We start from the raw sequence: 24,780 nt of genomic DNA on the forward strand, positions 1-24,780 counted from the left end.
AAGTCTGGGAAAGGATGTGGTAGCAAAAGATGGTAAAACACTTGAACACATGTGCACTGTATATCTTCTTACTATGAGCAGCATCTATTCAACAAACAGAGCAAACACAATGCTTGATAACGAAAAGTAACCCACAGATTTCCATAACTGGGCTTTGGTAATGCAGTATGCGGTGTTTGATTTAAAATGTTAAAATATTAGAAGAAGTTTTCTATAGCATGGTGTTCCTATCAAAGTGAAATGACTCATAAGAATGCTAAATTCAAACCAGATGAGCATAAACACTCACTGAAGAAAAAAAAATCAGATATTTAGAGGTCAAAATGGGTCTTCATAAAAATGAAGGTCTTGCCTGAGTTACTGAAAAATGAACTGCAGCGATAAAAAAGAAAACAAGAGAAAATATTAGTGATTTCATTCTAATTACACAAGCCACTGTCAATTAGGAGAACTAACATTTACAAAACTTTACACTGCCATTTTAATTTGAAAAAGATGACTGTGGCAGTCTTCAGATAAACAGCGCTGCAGTGTCTCCTGAGCAGCAAGGGAGGATGGGATGTGTGAGTTTGGAGTGCCACACCAATATCCCATAACAGTCCCCTTGCTTCCCACTGAGGAGAAACGTCGGAGTACAGAGTTAAATGGCATAGAAATCTTCCATTACAACTCAGCAGCTTCATTCCAGCCTTAGCTTCCCTGTGAACCAGACCACAGATAGGGGAAGTTTCTCATTCCCGCTATCATACCAAAAAAGTTCATACCACCCAAGGCTGCCCCTGCTTTGTTGTTAAAAGTGAGTCCTGTTTTGGTTCTTTTTTTTTCCCCCTCTTTTTATCCATTGCTCCCTCCCATTTACAGATTGTCTGCAGCATTTAAACTTCTATACCCTACTAGAAGAAAAATATGTAGGCTCAAAATTAATATTGTTTTTGACTTACGGTGAAATTCCAGTAATGTTTAACTTGGATCACTAGGCCTGAGCATTTTATAGAGAGCAGAAAAGAATACTTCTTTAGCCAAAATGTGTAATGGGAGTTCCCTACTGTTTTGTTGCTGGGATCTTGGACAACAAGAAAAATGATGAGCATATAACTTTTTCTTTTTGAAATACATAGACCAACTGAGTGGAGAAAACAAAGGTTCTACCCTTGTCCTAAGCTATGAAGGCACGTGTTCGTATCTATGCTCCCTGATTAATTTGCTAACCTTTACCTTTCAATCTCCTAATAGAAAATGATTGTTCAATATATATTACTGTCAACGATTTTACATTCCAAACCATAATCTCTTGGGGCACAAGTCAGCAAAAGACACGTGTGGCTTCCAACGTGTAGAAGCTCATAGAAAGTCATGGAAACCAATTTCTCTGGGCTTCTGGGGCCTCCTGTGGAAAAGGCCTTGATTTTACTCTGCAGAAAAATTGTCTGTGTTTCACTACCATTAGAAGCGTGCTATGACTAAAGGTAATGGGTGAAACTTGGACCCAACAGCATCACTGAGAGCTTTGCTGGTGGCTTTTTAGAAGTCAGCATTGCCTACAACATGCACAGTGAGGCTGCATAGAGCAAGCTACAGAGAATCATAGAATTATAGAATCATAGAATGGCTGGGGTTGCAAAGGACCACAATGATCATCCAGTTTCAACCCTCCCGCTATAGTGCAGGGACACCAACCAACAGACCAGGCTGCCCAGAGCCACATCCAGCCTGGCCTTGAATGCCTCCAGGGATGGGGCATCCACAACTTCCTTGGGCAACCTTGGGCTACCTCCTTGAGCTGTTCCCAAGGCATTCTGAAGGCTGCAAAACATAGATGTTGTGTTTTCTTCAGTGGTTCTTTATAATTGATTCACTGGAGACTGGACTTCTTTATTAGGCTTTCCTGGACAAGGGAATTCACCTTTGAAACACTTCAGGTTCCAGTAGGTCTCCCCAAAGATGTGCTCAGTGCTCCAAAGGAACACCAAGACAGTATTAACATAAAAGTAGTAAAAGGATGTACCTTAATACTGTATGCTGAAATCCTGCAACGGTAAACTGCAAAGCTGGAGTGAAACTGTCACATTCTGAGCAGGCACTGACGTGTTCTCTGAGATCTGAGAGACTGTGCTTATCTTCTTCAGAAGTATTATTCTGCAAAGAGGCCTGCATGCGCAACTCTTTTGGGTGCAGTGCTTCCAGAATTTGGTCTTAGAAAATGTTTTTGAGTGTTTCCCTTTCTGTGACATTGAATATTGTTTGCATTTCTTGCTGCAAAATTAAGGGAGACAGTCCTCATTCCCCACCATTCACCACTACCATTACCCATTTATTTCCTAAGGCTCAGCTCATCTACATGCTGCTTATAGTCCAAAACTATTAGCCACTTCCTATCAATATTATTATTATGGTTTAGAACAATTACTGGCAAATGTTCTTTTAGCATCCATGTCCTTTCCCCACCACAGAGTATAGACTATCAGAATGACAACAAAAGAGCCCCCAGCTCTGAGCAGCCGCGGTGCCAAGAGAAACCACAGGGCTTTTGGCAGTGCCTAAAAACCAAACACTGTGTGTTCACTTCATTATGCCTCATTGCTGGTTTCTCAGCTAGTACACAAGCACGTATGCCTATACGCATATGAATACATACATGTGCGCCCTGCTGTAATGGATATTCCTCCTTCAGCATCTGAGATGAAGAGGCAGGGATGCAGGGGCAATCTCCAGGAAGAAAAGGTATCAGCATTGAGGGTTGCAGAGAGAAGTTCTGAGAGCTCCAGAGCCAGAGGAGAAACTTGGGGTGGACCTGCTCATCAGGTGGGACAAAGCTCACACAATGCAGGGAGAAGTCTGCAGCATAAACAGCTGTGGGAAACTCCACTGAAGCATGAAATCCCAGTTCAGCCCTGGGAAAATGCTAGAAGAGCACTCCCCGGTCACCAAAAATTATTTCCTCCATTTCTGGAAGAGGAGCTCCCTGGAGGGCATTCAGACAAATATTGTGATATAGAAAGTTAAGGAAAAGTTTGCACAATTTGAAATACCTGGACATCTCCAAGTTCAGAACATAATTGTTCTGAATGAGAATTAGAGCATGCAAGGCATCTTCCCAGAGCTATGCAGAAAGCCACTAGAGTAGATCAAAGCAAAGTTGATGATGCTGAAAAGACTGAGAGAAGAGCATATTAGGGGAAGAGCTGAAAAGGTTGGCCCACCACAGCCCTAGCAGGACCAGCAGGAGTCTCACACAGGTTTCAGTGCTCCAGAGAGCAAAGGCACAATTTCCAAGGAGATAGGTTTTAGTGGCCCCACAGTGATGGGCACTTCTTCACAACAGCTGGGAAGAGGCAAAACTCAGCAGCCAGATTCTGAGTACTGAGTACTGAGATGGCTGCACACTGTAGTAGTTTGGGTAGAACCACTTAAAAAACTCCATTAAAAACCTAAGCCACCACACAAAACAGAGGCAGAGGAGCTTCAGGACATATAGCAAATGGAGCAGCGACAGATTTAGGACTGTACTGGAGACAAAACCAAAGATAAATGGAGAGTCCCATTAGCATATGTGCAGCACATCTGAACACACAAGGAAAGGCAGATTTACAGATTGTCCCTGCCATCTCCCATCCTGATGCAGAAGAGACAGGAGATATGGGTGGCATGAAATGGCAAACAAAGTGGGAAGACAAAGTCAGAATGAACCTGCAGCTCCAACATGGCACAGAAGAGGCAGGGACAAGCAGGGAGTGGTTGGTGGGGGACTGGTCCTGTCTGGCGCCAGAGAAGACACAACCAAGAATGCTGGTACAAGAGAGGTGCAGCAACCTGGCAGGAAAATGCAGGTTGCAGGAGGGAGGAGATATCAGGAAATCAGCCTGTTTGCAGAAGACTAGAAAGTCAGCTGTGCTGGCAGTATCTTCATAAATGTTTCTCTTAATGCTGAAGAAGTTTAGTTTTATAAGCATGGGATCCTCTCATGTGGTTACTAAGTATGAATCAAAGACAGTTATGGTTCGACACTGCCTTGTATTTTATTGTGTTTTCCTGAACATCCTGGGACTGCACAGCCTAGCAAGAACAGCAGGCCTGTTGGCTGGGTCACTCTCCCTTCCTCTCTGTTCTTGATACCCAGAGAACCAGAAATAACCCCAGAAAGGGGAATTTGAGGAAGAGGATGAGGACCAGAGAGGTATTCCTCTCGGGGATGCAGGTGGAGGAAGTAGCAAAGAACTCTCCAGGTACTATGACCAAGGTGGTAGAGCAGAATGTGACCAGAGAAACACAGGGGTCCCCAAGCCCAACAATTAATCCATTGCCACCAAACTACTAAATCATGTCCCTCAGTGCCACATCTACTCTTTTCTTGAAAACCTCCAGGGACAGTGACTCCACCACCACCCTGGGCAGCCTATTCCAGTGCATCACTACCCTTTCTGAGAAGAAATGTTTCCTGATATCCAACCTGAATCCTCCCTGGCACAACTTGAATACATCACTCCTTGTCCTATCGCAGTTACCTTGGAGAAGAGGCTGACCTCAACCTTGCCATAACTTCCTTTCAGGTAGTTAAGATAAAAGAAGTGCTAGATGAAGTTCAGTACATGTCTTTGGGTGATTTCAGATCATTTTTAATGTGTCTTATGAAAGTGAACTGCCTTCTAAAAAACGCGTTTGTAAGTTTCACACCTTTGTGCCTGTGTGTGTGTATATGTGCCTTCTGTTATTTATAGACTCTACAGATGGAAAAGCCCCATTAGGCCATCCCATGCTCCCTGCCAGTGCTATGTTGTTCTCCAGCAAGCATTTATTATGGCCTTGTTTAGACTAGCTTCACATGCTTCAAACAATGAGCTTTCTACCACTTCCCAAGGGAGAGCAGTCAGCAAGTTAGTACTGCTTGCTCTTCTCTTGGTTTTCTTCTCCACTGAGCTCAGGGACTGTGCAAGCTGACAGTGCAGCCCCTACATTCCCCCAGGCTACCTGGCCAAGCATCCTCCCCCCCACACTGACTTCCCCCTTCTGACTCTCACTTCTCTGAACAGTCCTCCAGCTTGACCACAGCTTTCTGCTAATCCCTTGCCTGGAATACAAAAGCGATATTGCAGGTGCGGTCATACAAGGAAAGAATTACTTCCTCTGCTCATATGTTCACTGCCTCTTTAAATAGAAACTGAAATTGCAAAGGGAGTTGTGCCGTCATAGCACACAATAGATCCACATCTCATTTACTGCCAACTATCTCCACAAATAGTCCCTTGATGTTCCTGTTTTCTGTACTTCCACAGCCTATTGAACATGCTTCTGATTATTACCTGGGTTTTTCTAACATAAGTGTGGGTTATAACTTTAACATTTTAAAACTAAAAATCAAGTTGCCTTTAATTGTCTTATTTATTGCCTGTAACAAGCAGTGAGCTGGGAAGCAAATGAGTCCTCCATAGGTAAAACAAGAGATAAGAGTCTATAAATGTGAGTGAAGGCCTAAGAGAGTATTTTCTTCTTTATCACATTTGAGATTTCCCATCAGTAGACAAATAAGAGAGATGCAATTTAAAAATTCATTCTGAGTGTCAAACTGTAGAAGTTTGCATTCTTCATTTATGTTACAGAAAGTGGTGCCTGATATCCTGTGTGGATAGAAAGGGATAGAAAAGAGTGGCAGGAAAATTAAGCATTTCTCCATCAAATTAAAATACAGTTACTGAGTCTGCATTGAATAACACACTGCTTTTCATGATACACATTGCATATGTTAGCACAAGAAAAAATAAACATAAGAAAAACATAAAGAAATCATTTTCTTTATCCGTTTCAGAATGAATTACACAGAGCTGCACTGCTCGGTAGTAATATTTATAAAGGAAAATAACATGAAGTCAAAGCTGGCAAATTGAGAATACGGGGAAATCAAGACAAAAGCTATACCAGTAACCACAAATGGAAAGGATCATCTTGTCAATCGAGAAGAAACACGAGCAATATGAATAACATTTTTCCCCTAAATGCTGAATGTGAATGGCCCCATAGTGCTTTAATTCTCTACACTTACACATGCCCTTCTCTGCAAGCTTCCAGCATACTTTCACTTCATTTCAAAGTGCAGTCTCTCTATGAAATGACACCATAAACATTTCATTGTGGGGTCCCACACCTGATGTCTATCAGTGATTTTCAAATCGGATGAGCTTAGTTGGCTTCAATAGAATTAGCCTTGCTGTTGTTGCCTAAAGTAGATTAGGAGATGTTTCTATCATTTCTCTGGCCAGAAAGAGCTAGTTGAGAGCTGTCAGAGTACAGTAGCCTTTTCCACAGGCATGGAGGCATCCAGAAATCATCACCCTTCTGACATGTCAGACTGCAGCATCCAGCTGGATGGCCCTCCTCTACTTGTCTCCTCATTCCTATAACATCACTGTCCCCGTATCTCCTGTGAATATTCCAGACTTCAGTGATGGCAACAGATTTGGAGAAGAATTAGGAAACTAAATCTAAGAGAAAGAAGGACATGTGGACCATGGACACCTAGTTGACAGAGCTAAGCTGTAAAGGACCAATACTTCCCATCACAGTAATACTACTCACAAGTCTGCTCAGCTGTTATATAGTTGGTGTCCTGATGGTTCTCCAAGACAAACAGCTATTCTGAGTGGAGAAAGTCAGAAGAGAAATCACAATGTGGATGAAATGGCAGCTACTAGTAGAGAAAAAAGGTCAGAGAAAGCCCTTCTGTGATGGTGCCATTCTGTATTTTTGATAAAGTTGTCTGCAAGGCAAACAGGCTGATATTGGTCCTTATCCTTCCACTCAAACTTGTGCTCCTATGAACTCAGTTTAAACACATGCTTGCAGATCTCACTGAATAAAATCCCGACTCTGAAAGTACTTTGGGTGCTACTCACTGCATGACTTAAAACACATCCACAGGCATTGCAGAGTCAGGGTCTGTGGTGGACTTGGGCTTGTGCTGAAGTACTACGCACAGTACTGTGTCCAGAAAATAATAGTATTACATGTCATAGTGTTTTATAATGAGAAATTGTGTAAGATGATGCAAAAATCAAAGATGAGGAAGGAACTGAAAAGCTTACCTCTCTCATGAGGAGCGATGTTGCTGGTATTAAGGTAGATGCTTCCACCTAGTGACTTGTAGCAGTAGCTTATAGATTTTTTGCTGTAGGAGGCTGGACGGCAGCTGCAATAGAAAATAAAAGTATAGAAAATACCATTAATCATCTGTAGCCAAGAAGAGATACAAAAACCTGCTTTACAAAGAGGTTCTGTACATTCTGACACCAGCAACACTCAGAGCATCCTTCCTGCAGATGACGCTAGCCCAGCACATGCACTGTGTTTTACCTCTGGACAGATGGATACCCCACTACTCCTGGCTGCACCACTCATCTTCCTGCTCCCTCCAAGCCGACATATGGCAGAGCAGGAAAAATGCCCCCGGTGTGAAGGGGTGTTGCTGATAGCCCAGCAGTAGTGTGGTCATGACAGTTGTGACTCCATCAAAGGTATTGCCAAACTTTTCTTCCAGCTCTGAAACATGAGAGCTGCAGTTTATTGTGTCCTTCAGCTGTGCAAGTGCATGTGTCCTTGGTCTGCTTGCTCTTGTATTAGCAGCAGCTTCAGAGCCCCTTGATGATATCTTTCTCCTCTGCACCTTCAGATTCCTGAGGCTTCATATGCACCTGCGCATGCAGAAGTTACTGTCTTGAGCCTTTTCAGCAACAAAAGAACTCCAAAGAAAAGAATCATTTGGCTTTAAGCTCCAGGACCTCAGACTTCAACAACAATCATTCAGTTTGGAATGTCCAAAGACTCTATAGAGTAAATAAGTCAGAGTCTGCTGAATGGGAACATGTCTAAAACCAATCCCTTTCACATCAAGGTGCATCCTGAATCTTGTCCCTCCCTGGGACACCCAGAGTTAGTAGGAGACGTCTGCTCATCCAGAACTCACAGTCTGAGAAGCTCTCAAGAGTGTTGGCTGCTGCTTACGTCCTGCATCCCAAAAAGTGTTACACTGTTGTATTTTTGAGGATGGATAGAGGATCAGATCTCTTAATGCCACAGTTTTTGAGGCTGATGATAAGGACAAACAAGATCTGATTAAATTGACTGACATAAAAAGTCTGAAATCAGAGCAAGTGAATGCTGTTCCCAATTGTTCTTAAGGATGTGCTATCAGTTTGCACCAGAAACATGGATATAGGCATTTATATATTATATATATATGCATATCACAGTTACAGCATAAGTGCACAATAGTGCTCAAGAGAGAAACACAGAGGAAGATTTTGGGACAAATAGTGGATCTTTTCACTTCACCATTTTGAAGTTAGGGCTTCTGATTCATACGTTTTCTCCCCTGTATTCCTGATTTCTATCGAATCTCTGTTTCCCAGTGGCAAAGAGAACGGCTGAAAACTGCTCAAAAAAATAAAAAAGCACGAAGTTAGAAAGAAATACAGCAAGTTTTAAAAGGAAAACAGATTTACTTGCTTTGTAGGCGATGTGATATAGCTTCAGGTCTCTCAAATCTCTGCAACAAAGATAGTTCCCTTGTGAGAAGGTTCAGTACACTCCTACCGTTTTAATGTATTCCTATTCTCTTGTCCTATGGCTGTAGTAATCATAATGTTTATATTCTTGTTTGTATGTTCTCTCTCATTAATTCTTTACTGACCTGATACGTATACTAACTTCTGATTTGTTATCTAACTCTGGTAGCTCAGTTGCTGCTTTAGATCTAGTGGAAGATGGAAATAAGGGAAAATACCTTGTCAGTTGGTAACTCCTAACTGTTTCATGGAAATGGGTTGTTAATCTCAGTAAGTAAAATAAAGCAAAACAAAAGCAAACCCCAACCAAATAAGTACATACTGCCATCAAGCACAGGCAACTAAGTACAAGTGTATGTCGTTCAGATTCTTATAATTCATTTCTAATACAGCTGGAAGACAGAGGAAAACCTTATCCTATCAACCATGTAGGTGAGCAAGGGCTTTGGTCTTGTCTTCTCAAATAGCTTTGAAAGACCCCATGTCTATGACCACAACCCTCTGAACTACCCAGCAGCTGTGAAGCCAGCTGGGGCCATGCCATCCGTCTCCATCACCAGCAGGTTGTGCCATTCAAGTGACCCCTGAGGAAGACGTGAAGCATTTCCCCAAAGTCCTCAGTCTCCTGGATTTACACTGTGCTATAATTTTAGCTACGCTCAATGAAACCTCCATATTTTATTAAAATGTTTTAGTTGACACTACTATGTGTGTATGCACATATGTGCACTCACACGTGCACAGGCACACATGTGCTGTTGTGATTTTTAACACAAACCTCTAAAAACACCGTTTAATTTATTGAAGAGCAGAAGCCCAATTTTCCCATCTCTGACTCTGACAGTTTCTCTCTCGCCCACATGGTTTGTATGAATGATATTTATAACGGACTTGGTTTGATCTGATATAACCTCAGTGAATTTACCGCTGTTTCTACCCCACTGTGACTGAAACTGACAAGAACCAGAAGAATCCGCAGTTTTATTTTGGGCTTTATAGGTTTTCCCTCACTCCCTTTTCTCATGCTTGGATGGGGTCAGTGGCTGAATGAGCCCCTCACATTCTGCACTGACGGGTAACTGCGAGGCTGCACGGTGAGATGAATTGTTCCTTTGATCAAAGAGTCAGTCCATGCCAAGCTCATAGTTGTCTTGTCAGGGAAAAAAAGAAATGCAGAACAACAGCATTTTTTTGTTTACAAAAGAAACATCATCTTTCGCTGTGTGTAACTAACAGATGAGTGTTTGCACATGCTATATGCAGCACATAATCACTAGCCTCTCTACACTGAATACACTGCTGTATCTTCCAAGAGTTTATAGGGGTTTGAAGAGGGATGAGCACTTCCTCCTTGTTGAGACAAATGTGTGTTTCTATTCTTGCTTGGATTTTCTCCCTAGCTTTACATATGGAAGCAAAAGGACTGCCCAAGAGCTCTGAATGGCTCAGAGGAAAGATAAATGGGATTTAGATCTCACCCCACTGCAGAGGAAAGCCATTCAGGCACCCACCTGATAACTAAAGTTGTTACTTTAAGGTAAGCACTTGGTAGTTACAATCAAATATAAAACTGCTTCTAATGGTTTTGCTTTTGATTTTCTCACAAGTATTTTTACCTGCTTAATACATTCTTGCTGATTGCAATCAAACTCAATCCTATCGCATGGAGAATTGCAAGAGAACTAAATAAAAAAGCCAACACCCCACTAATGGGAAGCTTATGCCATACGAGTTTCTTTTTATCAAGTTTTAAGGCGCTCCAAATTCAGCTTCACTGAAGTGCTCAAATGAAACTGCAAGAAGCTGCACTCCCAGTAATTCATACTCAATCCAAATACAAGCTCTTTTTCAGAAAGCATCCACATTTATTAGCAGTCGCCAGATGGGATCCCACTGTAACCTCAGGGAAGAAAACTAATGGCTTTCCCATCGAGTCATATTTGGACGCGATCCAGTCACTGTTAACATATCCCAATTCATTAGTAGCCACTGAATCCCAACCCTGTCTAACGCAAAGAGATACTTGGGAAAGATCATTTTGGAAATTATTTAATTTCCTTCCACAGCAAATTCACATTATGTCTAAAAGCAAATGAAAGCCGTGGGTCCTCTGTTTCTCATGAAACCACCTCGGAGGAGCTCCGGGCAGAGAGGAGGCTGCGTTCGTTGGTTGCTCTTTGCGTTAATGACTCCTCTGACAGAAACTAGATCCTGAAATGTAAAGATTGGAAATGAAAGGGGACAGAATCTAAAAACTTTTTGTCTCCAATATATGTCAAAATTGGATTTATGTGTTGAAAGTCTGTGCCAAAACTCTTTTGTACATTTTATTTTCATTTCTCCTTTAATGGAAGAGGGTTCCGTTGGGCTGTTGGGGCTTTTAAAACTTGAATCGTTGTTTCTGGGTAAACCAAGAGCAGCATCTCCATTTGTTGAGATGCACCAGCTTAGGTACAATATCAGTGTAATTTATTTGTATTGATTTTTGCAAACCACATCTAAACGTACCCTATTTTTTCAAACACGAATGCATTTCTCCATGTGAAGCAGCTTTTCTTACCGCTTAAGTTTTGTATGTTCACCCATAACTTTACAAACGAGTCCATCGATGAGTCTGAATGAATCCTTGTGTATTTGTCTGACGAATGACTGCTTAAATTAAATTCTTCCTCCATGTTGTTATTAAGTACTTTTAGAACGTACCCTGATATGATGCTAACATAGCTACATCTTGCACCTGAAACCAGTAACACACCTCTATTTTCCCTCAACTTCCCCAATAGCTGCAGGAAGAGGAGCATTTGTTGCAGCAGCATTTGCTGGTGTGAGAACAAAAATCAATTTGTATGCTCTCCTAAAAACAAATGCACTTTGTGTGTGTGTGTGTGTGAACATACTCAAAACACCTCTCTGCAGTTCAAAAACTGTTTCCAACCCACCACACACCGTTATCCTTTTCGGTGTTTCTCGACTCAATTATAGAATTGTTTTGAAATCCAATTAATTTTTAAGCGTGGAAAGCTGCTGTTTTTAATTACTGCACGTCGTTACGTTTGGGCAATGCAAACAACAGAGGCATTTTCCCTTGTCTCTGCACAGCTTCACTGCTGGGCTCCCTGACACAGTGCCCCGGCTGGGACCTCCACATGGAGATGCTAAGCCCAAAGAAAGCGGCACATAGAAAACAATGCTCTTTCTCTAAGTTCTCCTGTTTTGCATCAAGCATCTCGGTTGGTTGATAAGGGGTTTTAAGAGAATCTTCCTTGGAAAATTAAAAACAAACAAACAAACAAACAAAACCCCACAAAAATCAAGAAGAAATTGGTTTCTTTGTGCTCTTCTCTGTAAAAATAATAATAATAATTGTAATAATAATAATGGGAAAAAAGATGGGAAAAACAATAGACTGGGGAAGCATTCACATCGAGGGGTAATTGCAGTGTAGTTTTCAAAGATAAGCGACTTTTTTGTTAACAACGTTAAAGCAGATTGCATATTAAGTGATGCTCTTCATTGGCACCAAATACCCGATGACGGCTCCAGCAGGACTGAGGCTGGGAGCGCTGGGAATAACCCCGCAAAAACCCCACGGAACATTTCGCGTTTTCTCTCAACTAAAAAAAAAAAAATAATAATCGCGCCCGTGTACATGTATTATTTCATTCTATTTTGCTTTATTTGAGTGCAGCTGTATTGCACGGGACGTTCCATCGCCGCTCCTTACAACGACACCCGAGCCGGGAGCGCTCCGAGGCGACCCCGCTCCCTCCTCCCGCAGCGACGGGCTGCCCCCCGCCCGGCACCCGCTGCCCGCTACCCGAACTGTCCCTCTGCCGGACGGCAGCTGCCACTGCAGGGAAAGAAGCATCACAGCCCGAAGTGATCGGGATGGGGATGGCGGGCGAGCTAAGGAAAAAGAAGCACTAAGTATTGGACGCTTGAAGGCTTAGCAGTCATAATGATCACGATCCACAACTGAGTCTGAATTGGTAGCAATTGATGCACAGCTCTCCCTCTAATCCGTCATAGAAATGTTCTGGATCCAACTGTGAAGCAGATTGAGGCTCTGATCCGCTCCGCACTGAATTCTGTCTCATTTTGCAGAAGCAACACCAACAAAAATGAGCTGTAAGACACCAGGCAGGAAGCACAGGCAATAGATCGAAACATTTCTTGCATTGTACATATGGTCTGATTTTTGGGTGGTCCTGGGTGGAGCCAGGAGTTGGACTCAATGATCCTAACGGGTCCCTTCCAACTATGATTGTACGAATGTGTATGTTTACCATCAAAGCTAAATTTACAGGATATTTGCTATTAAACAAATGCAAAGACTCCAGGTAAGAAACCATAGCATGGAATATCTGTTGCAACTACACGTCGTGAATGGGTCAGCTATCGACAAAGATGCATTATACTTGTTTCAAGCAACAACCACAGGTGTGTAGCGGAAGGGTCAGTTCCCACAGTTGGGTGAATGGTATTGAAACAACAAATGTGCCTTTGCTTTCTGAAATACTGTCCACAAACAATATTTCTGGTAAAAGGGATAAGATGCAACAAACAAACAAGAAAGCAATGTTATCAAACCTACATCCAGACTGTAGAAGCCTTGCAAGAAAATTTAAGTGCAAACAGAGAAAAGATGCAAAATAATGTATATTTTTTGCCAATCAGAATATAGTTCATAACCTTCCCAGCCTCCTGAGCAAGACTGAAGACAGAGGAAAACAAGCCCGTAATCGAGTCTTGCTACAACCCTCAGCCTCCATGCACTCGTCTAACATTTCAGACCTTTAATATCAATACGTGGGCACCAGAAGAACTGGAGATCTGTGAGAGTGATGTTGGAGTGATTGGGAAGTACTTGGGAAGAAGGAAGGAGTACGGTGCAAAAGTCATCCCCTTCCATTCTGCCTTTTCATTCCCTTTGAATGCTGCAGCTGTTGACAAGTGAAAGTTGGAATCAGATTGTTGAAAGAGCACAAGGAGGAAAGCAGATGGTGGGAAGGAGGGGGTTGTCACAACTGCTTATTAAATGGAAGAACGCTGTACGTTCTCTGACTTTTAGCTCCAAAGGAAAAAAAAAAAAAAAGTATAATAAAAAAAAGGAAAATCCCAGTAACTATTTCCCCCAGAGCAGTAAATAATGAATTGGGTAGTGCAGCTGGAGAAGGGAGGTAGAGAAGTTGAAAAGAAGAGCAGACGTGCCGCTTCCTGCAGCAGCGAGCTATCAGATGGCTCAGTCCTCCCCTGGAAACTCACCCTCAGATAAGTTAAAATTGATGGTAAAAACCTGGCCCGGAGAGAGCAATCCATGGTTGTTGTTCCAGGCTCTCACCAACCCCACAGCTGCTGCAGCTCCATTGGGACTGTGCCACTCAGAGGAGCAGATTGCTTTGTATCCCTCACATTTCTGCCACTCTAGGGCTGCTGCCGTCAATACCAGGTAAGTTTATGCTACAGCTCCAATGCAAATCAGACACCCGGTTTCCATCAAATTTAGTAGAACCCATGTGAGTCTTTAAGCTGCGGGAGTGTAAGTTAGAATAGTAAAAACAGATATACAGTACAAGGATTTTGTATAGAAAGAGAACTGCTTTTATTTGAAAACAAACTACCACCCCATTCCCAGTCTTGTATTGCCTCCTACTGACAATGGTTTCTGCACAGTACGACTGTAGACTGTCCCAGATGGAAAAGAAATTCAGAATACTTTAGTTAGATTATCTCCCCTACCCATCTGACTACACAGTATAGAAAAGAAGTCCTACCTCGTCACAGCCTCCTTTCATGCAGCTGTTGAGAACAATAAGATCTCCTCTGATTCTCCTCCAGACCGAACAATCCCAGCTCCCTCAGCTGCTTCCCATAAGACTTGTGCTCCAGACCCCTCACAGCCCCACTGCCCTCCCTCTGGACACACTCCAGCACCTCAATGTCTTCCTTGTAAAGAAGGGCCAGGTTGTATGTCTGCCACGTGCCCAAAAGCCTTCAGCCCAGATCATGGATCCCACCCAGCCTGGCCCTCCAAATGCATCTGGTGCACAGGGAGATCTATTGCACCACTGAGCTGTGCTGTCAGTATACAGAAGAACACAGGCAGTAGGTTTATTCCCATCTTGCCAGCTCCCTCTGTTAAAAAGTCAAACTGGATGTCCTAAAATATCTGGAGCTTAAGTTGGCCTATTTGACTTTATCCTCAACACCATGAAGGAAACACCTCACATAAGCAGTACCATTTCAGGTGGTAGGAAGCAAATGCTAAATAAAAGATGACACTTCTAACCTTGAAATGAGAGACTTTTTAAAATCAGAAGTCTTCTGGGTAATTAATTCTTTGATCTCTCACCACATTATTGGCAAGTAACACGTAACCAGCTGTAGCCAGTCATGTACAAACAGCATCCACTGCACAATCTTGTACTACGGTCTCCTAAGCACACATTGTAAGGCATAATAAATCAGTGTCATTTTAAAGAGAGATTTAAGCTACTGGCAATATATACAGAAAAGTAAATTCACATTACTCTTAAAAAGGAACTTGGAAAACATCTTAAATGCAACTTTCTCCTCAATGTGTACATCTGTGTAAGCTCAGGTTAACAAAAGGACCAAATGTACTTTTGAAGAACCATTACTCTGTTCCTTCAGTGTCAGGTGAGGTGCCATTCTACAGAAAAAACTAAAGGATACACTTGAGTTTACAGAATCCTTTGGTAAAATTTACTAATAGAAGACTTACACTGACAAAATACAGGATCACTTACCCAGCATCCACAAAATAAAAGATGAACAGTCCCCTCCCCACAGCCCCTCCCCCAAAGAAAAGTGATGAGCAGTTGGTCCATTCAAAGGCACTCAGCTTGCTTTGCTGCTGCTTGTTTGTTAAGCCTGGCAGACACCGACTTACTATTGCTCTCATCGCTCGCTGGCCAAGAAGTCTCTTCAAAGACTCACATAACACAATAAATCACACAAGGCGGTCAAGCACAAATATATATGTAGCTGGTATAGAATATTTATTTTGAAAACTAAAATATCCACAATCTCACAAAATTGGTGTCTACCAGGCGAGGCCTTTGGCTACCTTTGGTTTTTTCTTTCCTTTTAAGCGCTCTGCCTTAAGCTTCTTTCTGTGCCTGGGATTCATCCATATCGGGTACTGTCCGTGTTGGTCTAGGAGAGTTTTTTTATTTCTTTTATTATCTACATCCATTTTGCTGTCACCTGAAAAAGAAAAGCATTTATAGTCAGTAAAACACATATTTATAGTCAGTAAGACATTAAAACAGTAAGACATTAAAAGCTTTACAGAGGCTGCTTTATTACAAGATTCACATACGTGATGAGATCTTTATAAACAATGGTATTTGTACAGGAAGAGCAGAAGGCTTCATACAGTGAAAGCCCTTCCCAAACCAATCCAACTGCAGCCCAACAGCTGACAGTAAATAGGAAGAATTTCTCCTAAAGGTCCATGGCTGGGCAAAGCACCTCATTCTTCAGTCTGCCTTATGTTCTAATATTGCATCTAAAAGTACCGTGTGGTCTCCACCATAAGCCGCCAGCTTACATGAAGCCAGTGGCTTACTACAACATAAGTACGATTAAACACTTTATGGCACAACGTTTAGGATCCAAGAAAGTTCTACAATATTAAACTGAGTGATGAAGACAGAAGAAGAGGTGGTTGTCTTGGTGAGACAACCAGGCTACAAGGAAAACATCTTGTTAAGTATAGATTGGAACAGCCCTATGCTATTTACTTTCAAACTTAGCTCCAAACCTTCTACATACAACTCTAAAAGCTTTATGACGAGCTTAACCGAGTGGGAAAAGATTTTATGTTGTGTTTGTTTATTGTTGAATGCTATGTCTGAATATGATTTTTCGTTCCTTTTACATAGCCGCTATTTCCAACTTTAAGATTTATAGGCTCTACTACTGAAACACATAACCCTTCCCTATCTTTCCTAAGCCCTGATTCCCGACAGAACTGCCTGTGTGGACGACAGTTGCTACTGGCACTATTTCAGATCCACACTACAGTCTCAACAAACCACAACACCCACGGCTACATCCAGTTCTGTGCCCCGCAGGCTGTTAGGGAAAGGGGGTACGGTTTAGTTTGGATTGCTGCTTTGTTTTTAGTACGGATTGCTGCTTTGTTAAGATGTCTGACTGCTTCCCAGCACGTAAGATCTTCGTTCTCTCTTCCTGTTACCGATCCCAGCCATGAGGCAGGCGGGCAGGGGGCGGGGATATAGGCCGGACACAGCCCCACAGGGCGGGTCGTGGGCAACGGGGGGTCGGCAACACCTCAGCATGGGGCCGGCCCGACTCACCCTGCTTCTCCAGGACCTCGTTGGCGGGCAGCACGGTCGCCACCTCCTTCACCTCCTCCATGACGACGTCCGCGCCGTTCCGCAGGATGCTCTTCAGCCTCTCCAGCTCCTTGGGCGCGTTCTTCTTCCTCTTCTCCGCCCGCATCTTCCTCCTCCATTTGCTCCTCAGGCTCTTGGCCATGTCCTGAGGGAGGAAAGAAGCGGGGGGCGGTGAGGCTCACACCGCGGGGACGCCGCTAAATAAAGCCCCCAGGCCCACAACTCACCTCAGCCCAACACGATCCCTACACACGCGGCCCCTCTACGTGAAGAATTACGTGCTGCGGAAGTCCCGCCTCCCCTTGAGTTCTACCGTAAGTCTCCGAGAGCGTTGGCAAATAAAGCCACGGGCTGCAGCGCAAGGGAAATAGTCTGGGTTTTATTTGGACTGCTTGTGTACATTTCTTAGTTCTTAAGACAGAAAAGGCATCACACTCGCTCCAACAAGTTACAGCTGTACTTAGCAGCCCATTGCTGCTGCCTCACCCCACCTGGGAGCAGTGGGAATTATGCCTTCCATCCATGCTCGGCTGCAAGAATTGACTGAAGGTTTTATCCTTTATTGAGAGACCATTAACCTTAGCATACACAAGAATCCACCTTCACATGATTTTCCAGAACACTGAAAGATAGGCAATAAATCATCCTTAATGAATGAAGAACGTTCCCATGAAGCGACCCCATCATCTCCCAGTTCACACAAGTGCTCGGTGTTAAGAGCAGAACCTCCCTTTCACAGACAGCATCCCATTTTACCAAACTAAGACTAGAAGAAATCTGAACTTGGTAAAAGTAAATAAAAAATGGAGTGGAGCTGGATACACCATGTCAACTAAACAAAACACATATTCTAGAGAAGTACTTAGACTGAGAGCTTCCCCCTCACCTCAAAGGAGGGATGAGTGCTCATGTAATGAAAGAGAAATAAAGATGCAGCCTCTAAAAGATGAGAGCGCATGGTCTGTAGATCATCCAAGCCAACACCATTCAGGTACTTCAACCACATCCCCGTTTATTACTTTTTATTAAATGCCTCCAGCAAACGTAGCAGGTTGATGAACAGATTGATGATGTCCAGGTAAAGATTGATTGCAGCCAGTATGTACTCCTCGGGGGAGAGCTTGTGCATCAGCAAGTGAGTGTCATAAATAATAAATCCACAGAAGAGAAGAGCTCCAGCAGCAGCAAACACCAACTCCATTATTTCGCTACGGAAAAACAGCTGGAGGCAGATGAGACACGAAAAGAAAGAAAAGTAAATTAATTTCCTTTTTAATATTAAAATTTTGCATTGAGATATGACACACTTGAAATGTGGATACATAATGTCCTTTTACTGTTATGCACACACATAAATAAGAGCAGTAAAATGACATTTCAATGTTCCTATGTCCTACAGCTCCCAGTCATACAATATTGTAAACTAAGTGAAAAGTGTCTTCTCATAAGAGAAAGCAAACTCTGTTCGCTAAAACAGTAACATCAAAAGACAAAAGCAAATAATCCAATTAAGACTCAACTCTCCTTCCCCTTTCCTCAGATAAGGGAACCTACACCCAGGAGGGGAGTAAACTTTTCGAAAGGGCTGACAATAGCAGGACTAGGGGAAATGATCCAAGTTGAAGGAGGGAATTTAGGTGTGGATGTTAGGGGAAAGTTCTTCACTAGGAGAGTGGTTAGGCCTGAACAGGCTGCCCAGGGAGTTGTGGATGCCCCGTCTTGGAGGGTTCAAGACCAGGTTGGAGGCCCTCGGCAACGTGATCTAGTAAAGATGGTATGTTTGGTGGCCCTGCCACGCAGGGGGGTTGGAACTACATGATCCTTGAGGTCCCTTCCAACCTGGGTCATTCTGTGATTCTGTGACTGACAGCGCTGCCAATCAGCTCAACCACCACTCTCATATCAGCAAGATCTGAACTGGAAACGAATGGTTCGCAAGGTATCTTACCATTAAGAAACATGAGAAGAATAAAATCCACAAGCAAGCGAAGAGCCTGAAAAAATAAAATAAAATCTGTGAGCAATACAATACCTTTTGTTTTAAATTTTATTTAAAGTCTCTTCCCATAGTTAAAAGGAGCTTGTAAGTAAGAGGGGAACCAACTTTTTACATGGGTAGGTAGCGACAGGACAAGGGGGGGGATGGATTTAAACTTAAAAAAGGGAGATTTAGACTAGTGGGTAATTTTTCACTGAGAGAGTGGTGAGGTGCTGGCACAGCTGTCCAGAGGAGCTGTGGTGCCCCATCCCTGGAGGTGTTCAAGGCCAGGCTGGATGGGGCCCTGGGCAGCCTGAGTTGGTGGGGAGCAGCCCTTCCACTTTGAGTGCCATTCTATGATTCTCCTCCCATAAAACCTCCTTCTTCAAGAGAACAGAGCTGAATAAAACTAATAAATTACGACGATTAACACCCTCACCATTCTCTTTCACAGGTTATCTTCTACTGACCTGTATTCTTTACTAAATCTGCAAACCTTGCTTTAAAAAGGAAATATAAAACCAAGCTTAATAATAAAAATCTCATTGATAAGATAACATACCCTGCTCCAAATTTGCTGAAGTCTCTCTTTGACTGTAATGTATATGCAGTGAGTCCAAGAAATACAGCAGTCGTAAGAATGAAGGCTTGCAAGACGACGGACACATCATAGAAACTCACTATGAACCAAGAGAAGCAAACTGGCATTTAGAGAACATTACCCTGTGCATTTGCTAAGTTACCTGTTATTGAGGAACCACTTACTTTCTTTTTCCCCCTATCTGTGACTGTTTACATTTCTGTGAGCAGAAAGTGTAAATTATACCTGAATTTATCTTTGTGCTTCAAGACATGTGATACATGATTCACAGACCTTTGCACTAGTTATGGCTTTTATAGCATAGCTGTAGCTTCTTACATGGAGAGAGCAGACCTTCTGTACTCACAAAAGAAAGGATAATAATTCAGACTCATACAGCTTCAGTCCCAGTTTCCTCTTCTGATACCCAGGTTCTTACTAGATTCATCTCATCATCATTAGAAATTTTTAATCATTTTAATATCTCATTTAGGAATATCACGCACCAATTAGTATAACATAATGGATTCCTTTTCCAGTTCATTTAAGGATTTACAGAATAGGATGGCTATCATTTACCTGTAATGGTGGATTCAGAGAATAGGATGGGTATCATTTACCTGTAATGGCAACTGTAAATGCTTCCAGGACGGTCTACAAAAAGTAAAAACCAAACATTACAAGAGTCAAATTAAACAACACTGCCACTTGCATGGAGACTTCACAATCAGTAAGATCTATTCTGCTACAAAATCCCAATATGTGTAACACTAGATCTCCCCATAATTTTTATATATCATAGAATCACAAGGTTGGAAAGGACCTACAAGATCATCTTCTATCCCAAATATGGTAACATGCTTCATTTTCAATAAGAAAATGACAACTGTATCGTCCTACTGTTCTGGAAGTTGTTATGACATATAACAAGAATGAAATATAAACTGAAAATGAATGTGTGACAGCAATGATAAGAAAACTGCCATACAGGTTTTCTATTCAGAGCACACAGCATTCTTTCCACAATCCTTACAATCCATTCAAGGGGGCCAGAAGGCTTCTCAGAGCTGCTATTAGAAATAGCAGGGTTGCCACCTTTCTGTATGCTTTTCAGTATTCAAAATACTTCCATTGAATGCTCTCAATATCTTATTAGACAGCTTAGTGTCAAGTTCTTCCTCACTCATCAAGCTGATTTAAAATCAAACATATTACTGATGCCTGGACTAAAGACTAGCACGACTCCTGAATTTTCCTAAAAAGCAATTTCATTTTTAAGTTTCATTACAAGAATATAGGAGAAAGTATCTGTGGCATGAACCAAGAGATCCAAAACAACAGGGCATTTAACTCAATTTATCACACACAACTCTTAATCTTCTTGCACAACGTCATACTTCAACTGCCGTGCCACAAACTGCCACACCATATTTCCTGAAGCTATTACAACACTCCCTCTTATAGATGTAACCACTTAAAGTGGTTTTTGTTTGTTTGTTTGTTTTAAATAATAAAATAATAATTAAAAAAAGAAATTGTTCATCTGATTTCAAACTCTAACTCTGTTCTGAAAAAAAACATGGTAGACTCTAATTCAGGTTTCTTCTACCTAAGAACAACCTCTGAATATAACATCAAAAAAATACCCCATATATCCATGAAGGTCTGAGTTGTATTTCATGGAATACATGAAAAATAAAATACCTTGATACCACTAGCTTGATACAAGGAGTTCATTTGGAAGGAAGATATCCTATGGACTGTTAACAACTGATTTATAACAATACTTACAAATCCCAAAAGCAGGTATAAGTTAACAGGATGCTGGTGTCTGTAGAGGGCCAGTGCAAAGCTTATAGCCAAACATCCAAACAAAGATAGCAAAAGCAAGGCAGGCCTGTAAAATACCCATATGAAAAGGTCATCAGAATTAAAATGCCCATTTGACAACAAAGCAGTTTATATAAAACCAACCTCTTACGTGATCACCTGGACAGAGACTGCTCTGTAGATCCAAAGTACAGAGAATTTTAAAATAAAACTGTTCTAAAACATTTTAACATAGAAAATCAGTTATAAATGGTACAACTACAAGTAAAGACAATTTTCCCATGCTGTAAACTGTCCAGGAACCCATCACTTATGTGAAAATCCACCTGAACTTGAGTGCTATTTTCAAAGTATACAGAGTATTTTGTCACATCCAGTGGGAACTGTGCTGTGTTTTAATATTTTTTTTCCATAAGCACCTGAATGCAATAAACACAGGCACAAACTGCGCCAAAGAATCAGTACTGCTCAGCAAATACTGCCATAATTCAATCATTCAAGAAGCCGTCCAAGCAAAGATTAGACTAAAAGCAAACACAAAAGCACAATGGTTCTAAATGACCAGAACAATTATTAAAAAGCAGATGGAATTACAAAACTGGTTTTACAACATCTACTGCAAAGAAGACAGCTTATAGAGAAACTCCTCTAGTGTTTGATCCTCCTTTTGTATTAGGGCTATGAAGTGAAAATAAAGGCAAAGTTTGGAACTGCACTCAGGAGAAAACTAAAACTGGACTCAGTGGTTTCCTCCATTCCCCATTTGCTCTTTTCACCCTTCTGTTCACTGCAGTTTGGTTTAGAGACTTATATCAAAGAAAAATGATTACCTAAAATGATTTCCCAATCACTTACGAAGTTTCTATTACAGAATCAAAACACAGTGAATGATTAGGAGGAGTACAGAAGTGTTCCAGAGCAACTATACAAGCTATACTTAACACAGCAATAAACAGTGCCAGTTCATTACAGTGCTTACCTTTCATGAACAAATGCCTGGACTCCAGTGGAGTACAGAAAAACTGCAGATGTGGCTGTGGTCAAGAGAACCTGAATGGACAGAATGCTGTAGACTTTTCGTAGAAAAGCTAGAATAAAGAAAACAATAATTAAATCAACTTTCAGTTGCACTTCGAAAGCCCAGTACTAAATCAGACAGAAAGTTTCTGTTTGGAATGAACCATTGGAAACTTTATTCAGTGAAAAAGCACAGAACAAAATGGTAAGAAGCCATTTTTCCTTAAGACACCAACAAAGTAGTCCAACAAAATTACACTTTTTTCTTGCACGCTGTTAAATAATCAATGCTTTTGCTATGTTAGATATAATTTATCATCATCTGCCACTTGCACTGCACTGGGTGGATCCCTACAGATACGAGCTGCTGAAAGGAATTCCTCAAGTAAACTAACAGGCTTCATAATTCCTGAGAGAGTGGTTCGGGACTCTATGATAGGGTACATCATACACATATCCCTGTTATGAATGGAAGGAGATCAAATCCATTAGGTAAAAAAAAAAACCTCTGCAAGAAGAATAAGCTTCCAGTGACAAGCAGTCAGTCTTTAATAACACAGTTTAAACAAGCCTAAGACCACACGCTACGAGAAGCTGAGTTAAGTCTGGCAGCGCTACCCACCAGATGGAACAGTTAAAGATCTCTGTGAGGTATGAGGGAAGGGACCCCACTTTGTTGCAGCAGAACAAGGCCAGGAGCAGCCTGCTGGCCAGCACAGCCTTCTCCCCACATCACAAAGTGCATCATCAACTTTGCTAATGGTGACATTTCCTTCATATTTTTGCTTTCGTTTCCAATCAAAGCTGTGCTTTTACGGGAAGAGATGTCCTGTTTGTCAGGGATAGCTAATAAAAAGCCCACAGTGTGTGGCTGGTTTTGCTTTAAGGTGTATCTAAAAACAGAATTCAGACAGAATGAAGATACCTCCTGCGTGATTAAGCAACAAAGCAGTATTCCACAGCTGCTGATACGACCTCACAGCATCCAAAGGCTTAAGCTAAGGGACAATATTCTGATACCTCTCAAAAGACATTAAACCCCTCATATCCCAATGGTTAAACTACTGTCATCACGGGCACCGATGTTAACATTTACACACGTAAAAGCAATCCATTTGAGCATCAAAAGGCCCAGCCCAGCAGGGGTTAACAGCAACAGGGGGTACCCAGGGGAGGAGGGAGGAGGCAGCAGTGCTGCCAGCGGGCACCCGGGGGCTCCTCAGTCACACCGGCCCTACCCATTCGGATGTGGACGCTGGCCGAGGCCACGTTGCTGCCGTAGTTGAAGTCATCCTCGATAGAGCTCCGCGGGTAAAGCTGTTCCGCCGCCATCTCCTCCTCTTCGCAGCACTCGCTCCTCTTCCAGGCTCCGCAGCGCCCCGCAGGGCTCCCAGCCGAACGGCCGAGCGCCTCGATGGCGGCAGCCAACTGCCCTTGGCCGCTGTGGGGCGGCGCTGCAGCCATCCATCCCGGCTCCACAGCTCCTCACAGAAGGGCGGCCTCTGCTGTGCTCACATCCACAAGGGACGCGTAAATAAATGATAACATTCTGTGATGAAACTATTTGGAGCAAAGTTCTTCTGCTGAGCAGACCTCAGATACTGAGTTATGAACATACATATACAAAGAGTTATGAACGTTATGTTATGGGAAGAACTCATGGTTTTCATAACGTCCTTTTGCATTTTTAATTGCTGTTCAGTGGAATCTGCCAACTTTAATCCAGAATTTGGAGATTTATGCATTGTTTGCGTTGCTGAATAGCAACTGTTTTGAAATAATTATGCTGTTTACTCCCTCGTGTCTGCCTTTGCTCTTTCAGCATTTTCTCAGTGCTGGATATTAGAATCACAGAACCACAGAATGGCCTGGGTTGAAAAGGACCTCAATAATCATCCAGTTTTAACCCTTCTGTTATGTGCAGAGTCTCCAACCACCAGACCAGGCTGCCCAGAGCCACATCCAGCCTGGCTTTGAATGCCTCCAGGGATGGGGCATCCACAGCCTCCTTCAACAACCTATGTCAATGTATCACCACCCTCTGTGTGAAAAACTTCCTCCTAATACCTAACCTAAACCTCCCCTGTCTCAGTTTACAATCATTCCCCCTTGTCATACCACCATCCACCCTTGTAGATTAAGCAGTGCTATGCTAAAGTCAACTGAGAATCACTAAGGTGCTAAGATATTGTGGGATGTTTTCTTCAGTGAAAAAAAAAAGAACTTTTGCTCTCAAGACTATGATGAACTTCACTGGAGCAGCAATTCCCCCTTTTGATCTGAGAGGCTCTTTATTCCCTGCTTCTATGAAATAAAAGGGCTTTTCCTTCTGTATTTAGATAGCAGAGAATATTTGCCTTTTAGTGTCTTGAGTAACTACTACAGGCATCATGCTTTTGTAAGGCTGGAAATAGGTGCCTCTTTATAATGAAGTTG

The 24,780-nt window shown here is 42.2% G+C and overlaps 2 protein-coding genes across 2 annotated transcripts; both read right to left on the minus strand.

Moving 5' to 3' along the window:
* Positions 1 to 15,551: 15,551 nt before the first annotated feature.
* Positions 15,552 to 17,294, minus strand: LLPH (LLP homolog, long-term synaptic facilitation factor). The gene is made up of 3 exons (XM_015856509.1): positions 17,167 to 17,294; positions 16,901 to 17,084; positions 15,552 to 15,782 (listed from the first exon to the last, which is right to left on the minus strand). Exons 2-3 carry the CDS (start codon positions 17,079 to 17,081, stop codon positions 15,619 to 15,621), a joined length of 345 nt encoding a protein of 114 aa, XP_015711995.1. The 5' UTR covers positions 17,082 to 17,084; positions 17,167 to 17,294; the 3' UTR covers positions 15,552 to 15,618.
* Positions 17,295 to 17,478: 184 nt separating this feature from the next.
* TMBIM4 (transmembrane BAX inhibitor motif containing 4) lies at positions 17,479 to 23,812 on the minus strand. Its single transcript, XM_015856496.1, has 7 exons — positions 23,583 to 23,812; positions 22,307 to 22,415; positions 21,289 to 21,394; positions 20,118 to 20,151; positions 19,480 to 19,597; positions 18,888 to 18,933; positions 17,479 to 18,161 (listed from the first exon to the last, which is right to left on the minus strand). Exons 1-7 carry the CDS (start codon positions 23,806 to 23,808, stop codon positions 17,955 to 17,957), a joined length of 846 nt encoding a protein of 281 aa, XP_015711982.1. The 5' UTR covers positions 23,809 to 23,812; the 3' UTR covers positions 17,479 to 17,954.
* Positions 23,813 to 24,780: the final 968 nt, after the last annotated feature.

This window comes from Coturnix japonica, chromosome 1, assembly GCF_001577835.2.
Source record: "Coturnix japonica isolate 7356 chromosome 1, Coturnix japonica 2.1, whole genome shotgun sequence".
NCBI lineage: Eukaryota > Metazoa > Chordata > Aves > Galliformes > Phasianidae > Coturnix > Coturnix japonica.

What these genes read in the sequence shown, in the direction of transcription:
- LLPH (XM_015856509.1), bottom strand. Translation starts at nt 17,081, where the DNA reads ATGGCCAAGAGCCTGAGGAGCAAATGGAGGAGGAAGATGCGGGCGGAG. An exon ending in CGAGGTCCTGGAGAAGCAGG is followed by an intron (nt 15,783 to 16,900) that starts GTGAGTCGGGCC and finishes TTTCTTTTTCAG; the next exon opens with GTGACAGCAAAATGGATGTA.
- TMBIM4 (XM_015856496.1), bottom strand. Translation starts at nt 23,808, where the DNA reads ATGGCTGCAGCGCCGCCCCACAGCGGCCAAGGGCAGTTGGCTGCCGCC. An exon ending in TATACCTGCTTTTGGGATTT is followed by an intron (nt 20,152 to 21,288) that starts GTAAGTATTGTT and finishes TACTTTTTGTAG; the next exon opens with ACCGTCCTGGAAGCATTTAC. An exon ending in ATTTACAGTTGCCATTACAG is followed by an intron (nt 19,598 to 20,117) that starts GTAAATGATACC and finishes CTTGGTTCATAG; the next exon opens with TGAGTTTCTATGATGTGTCC.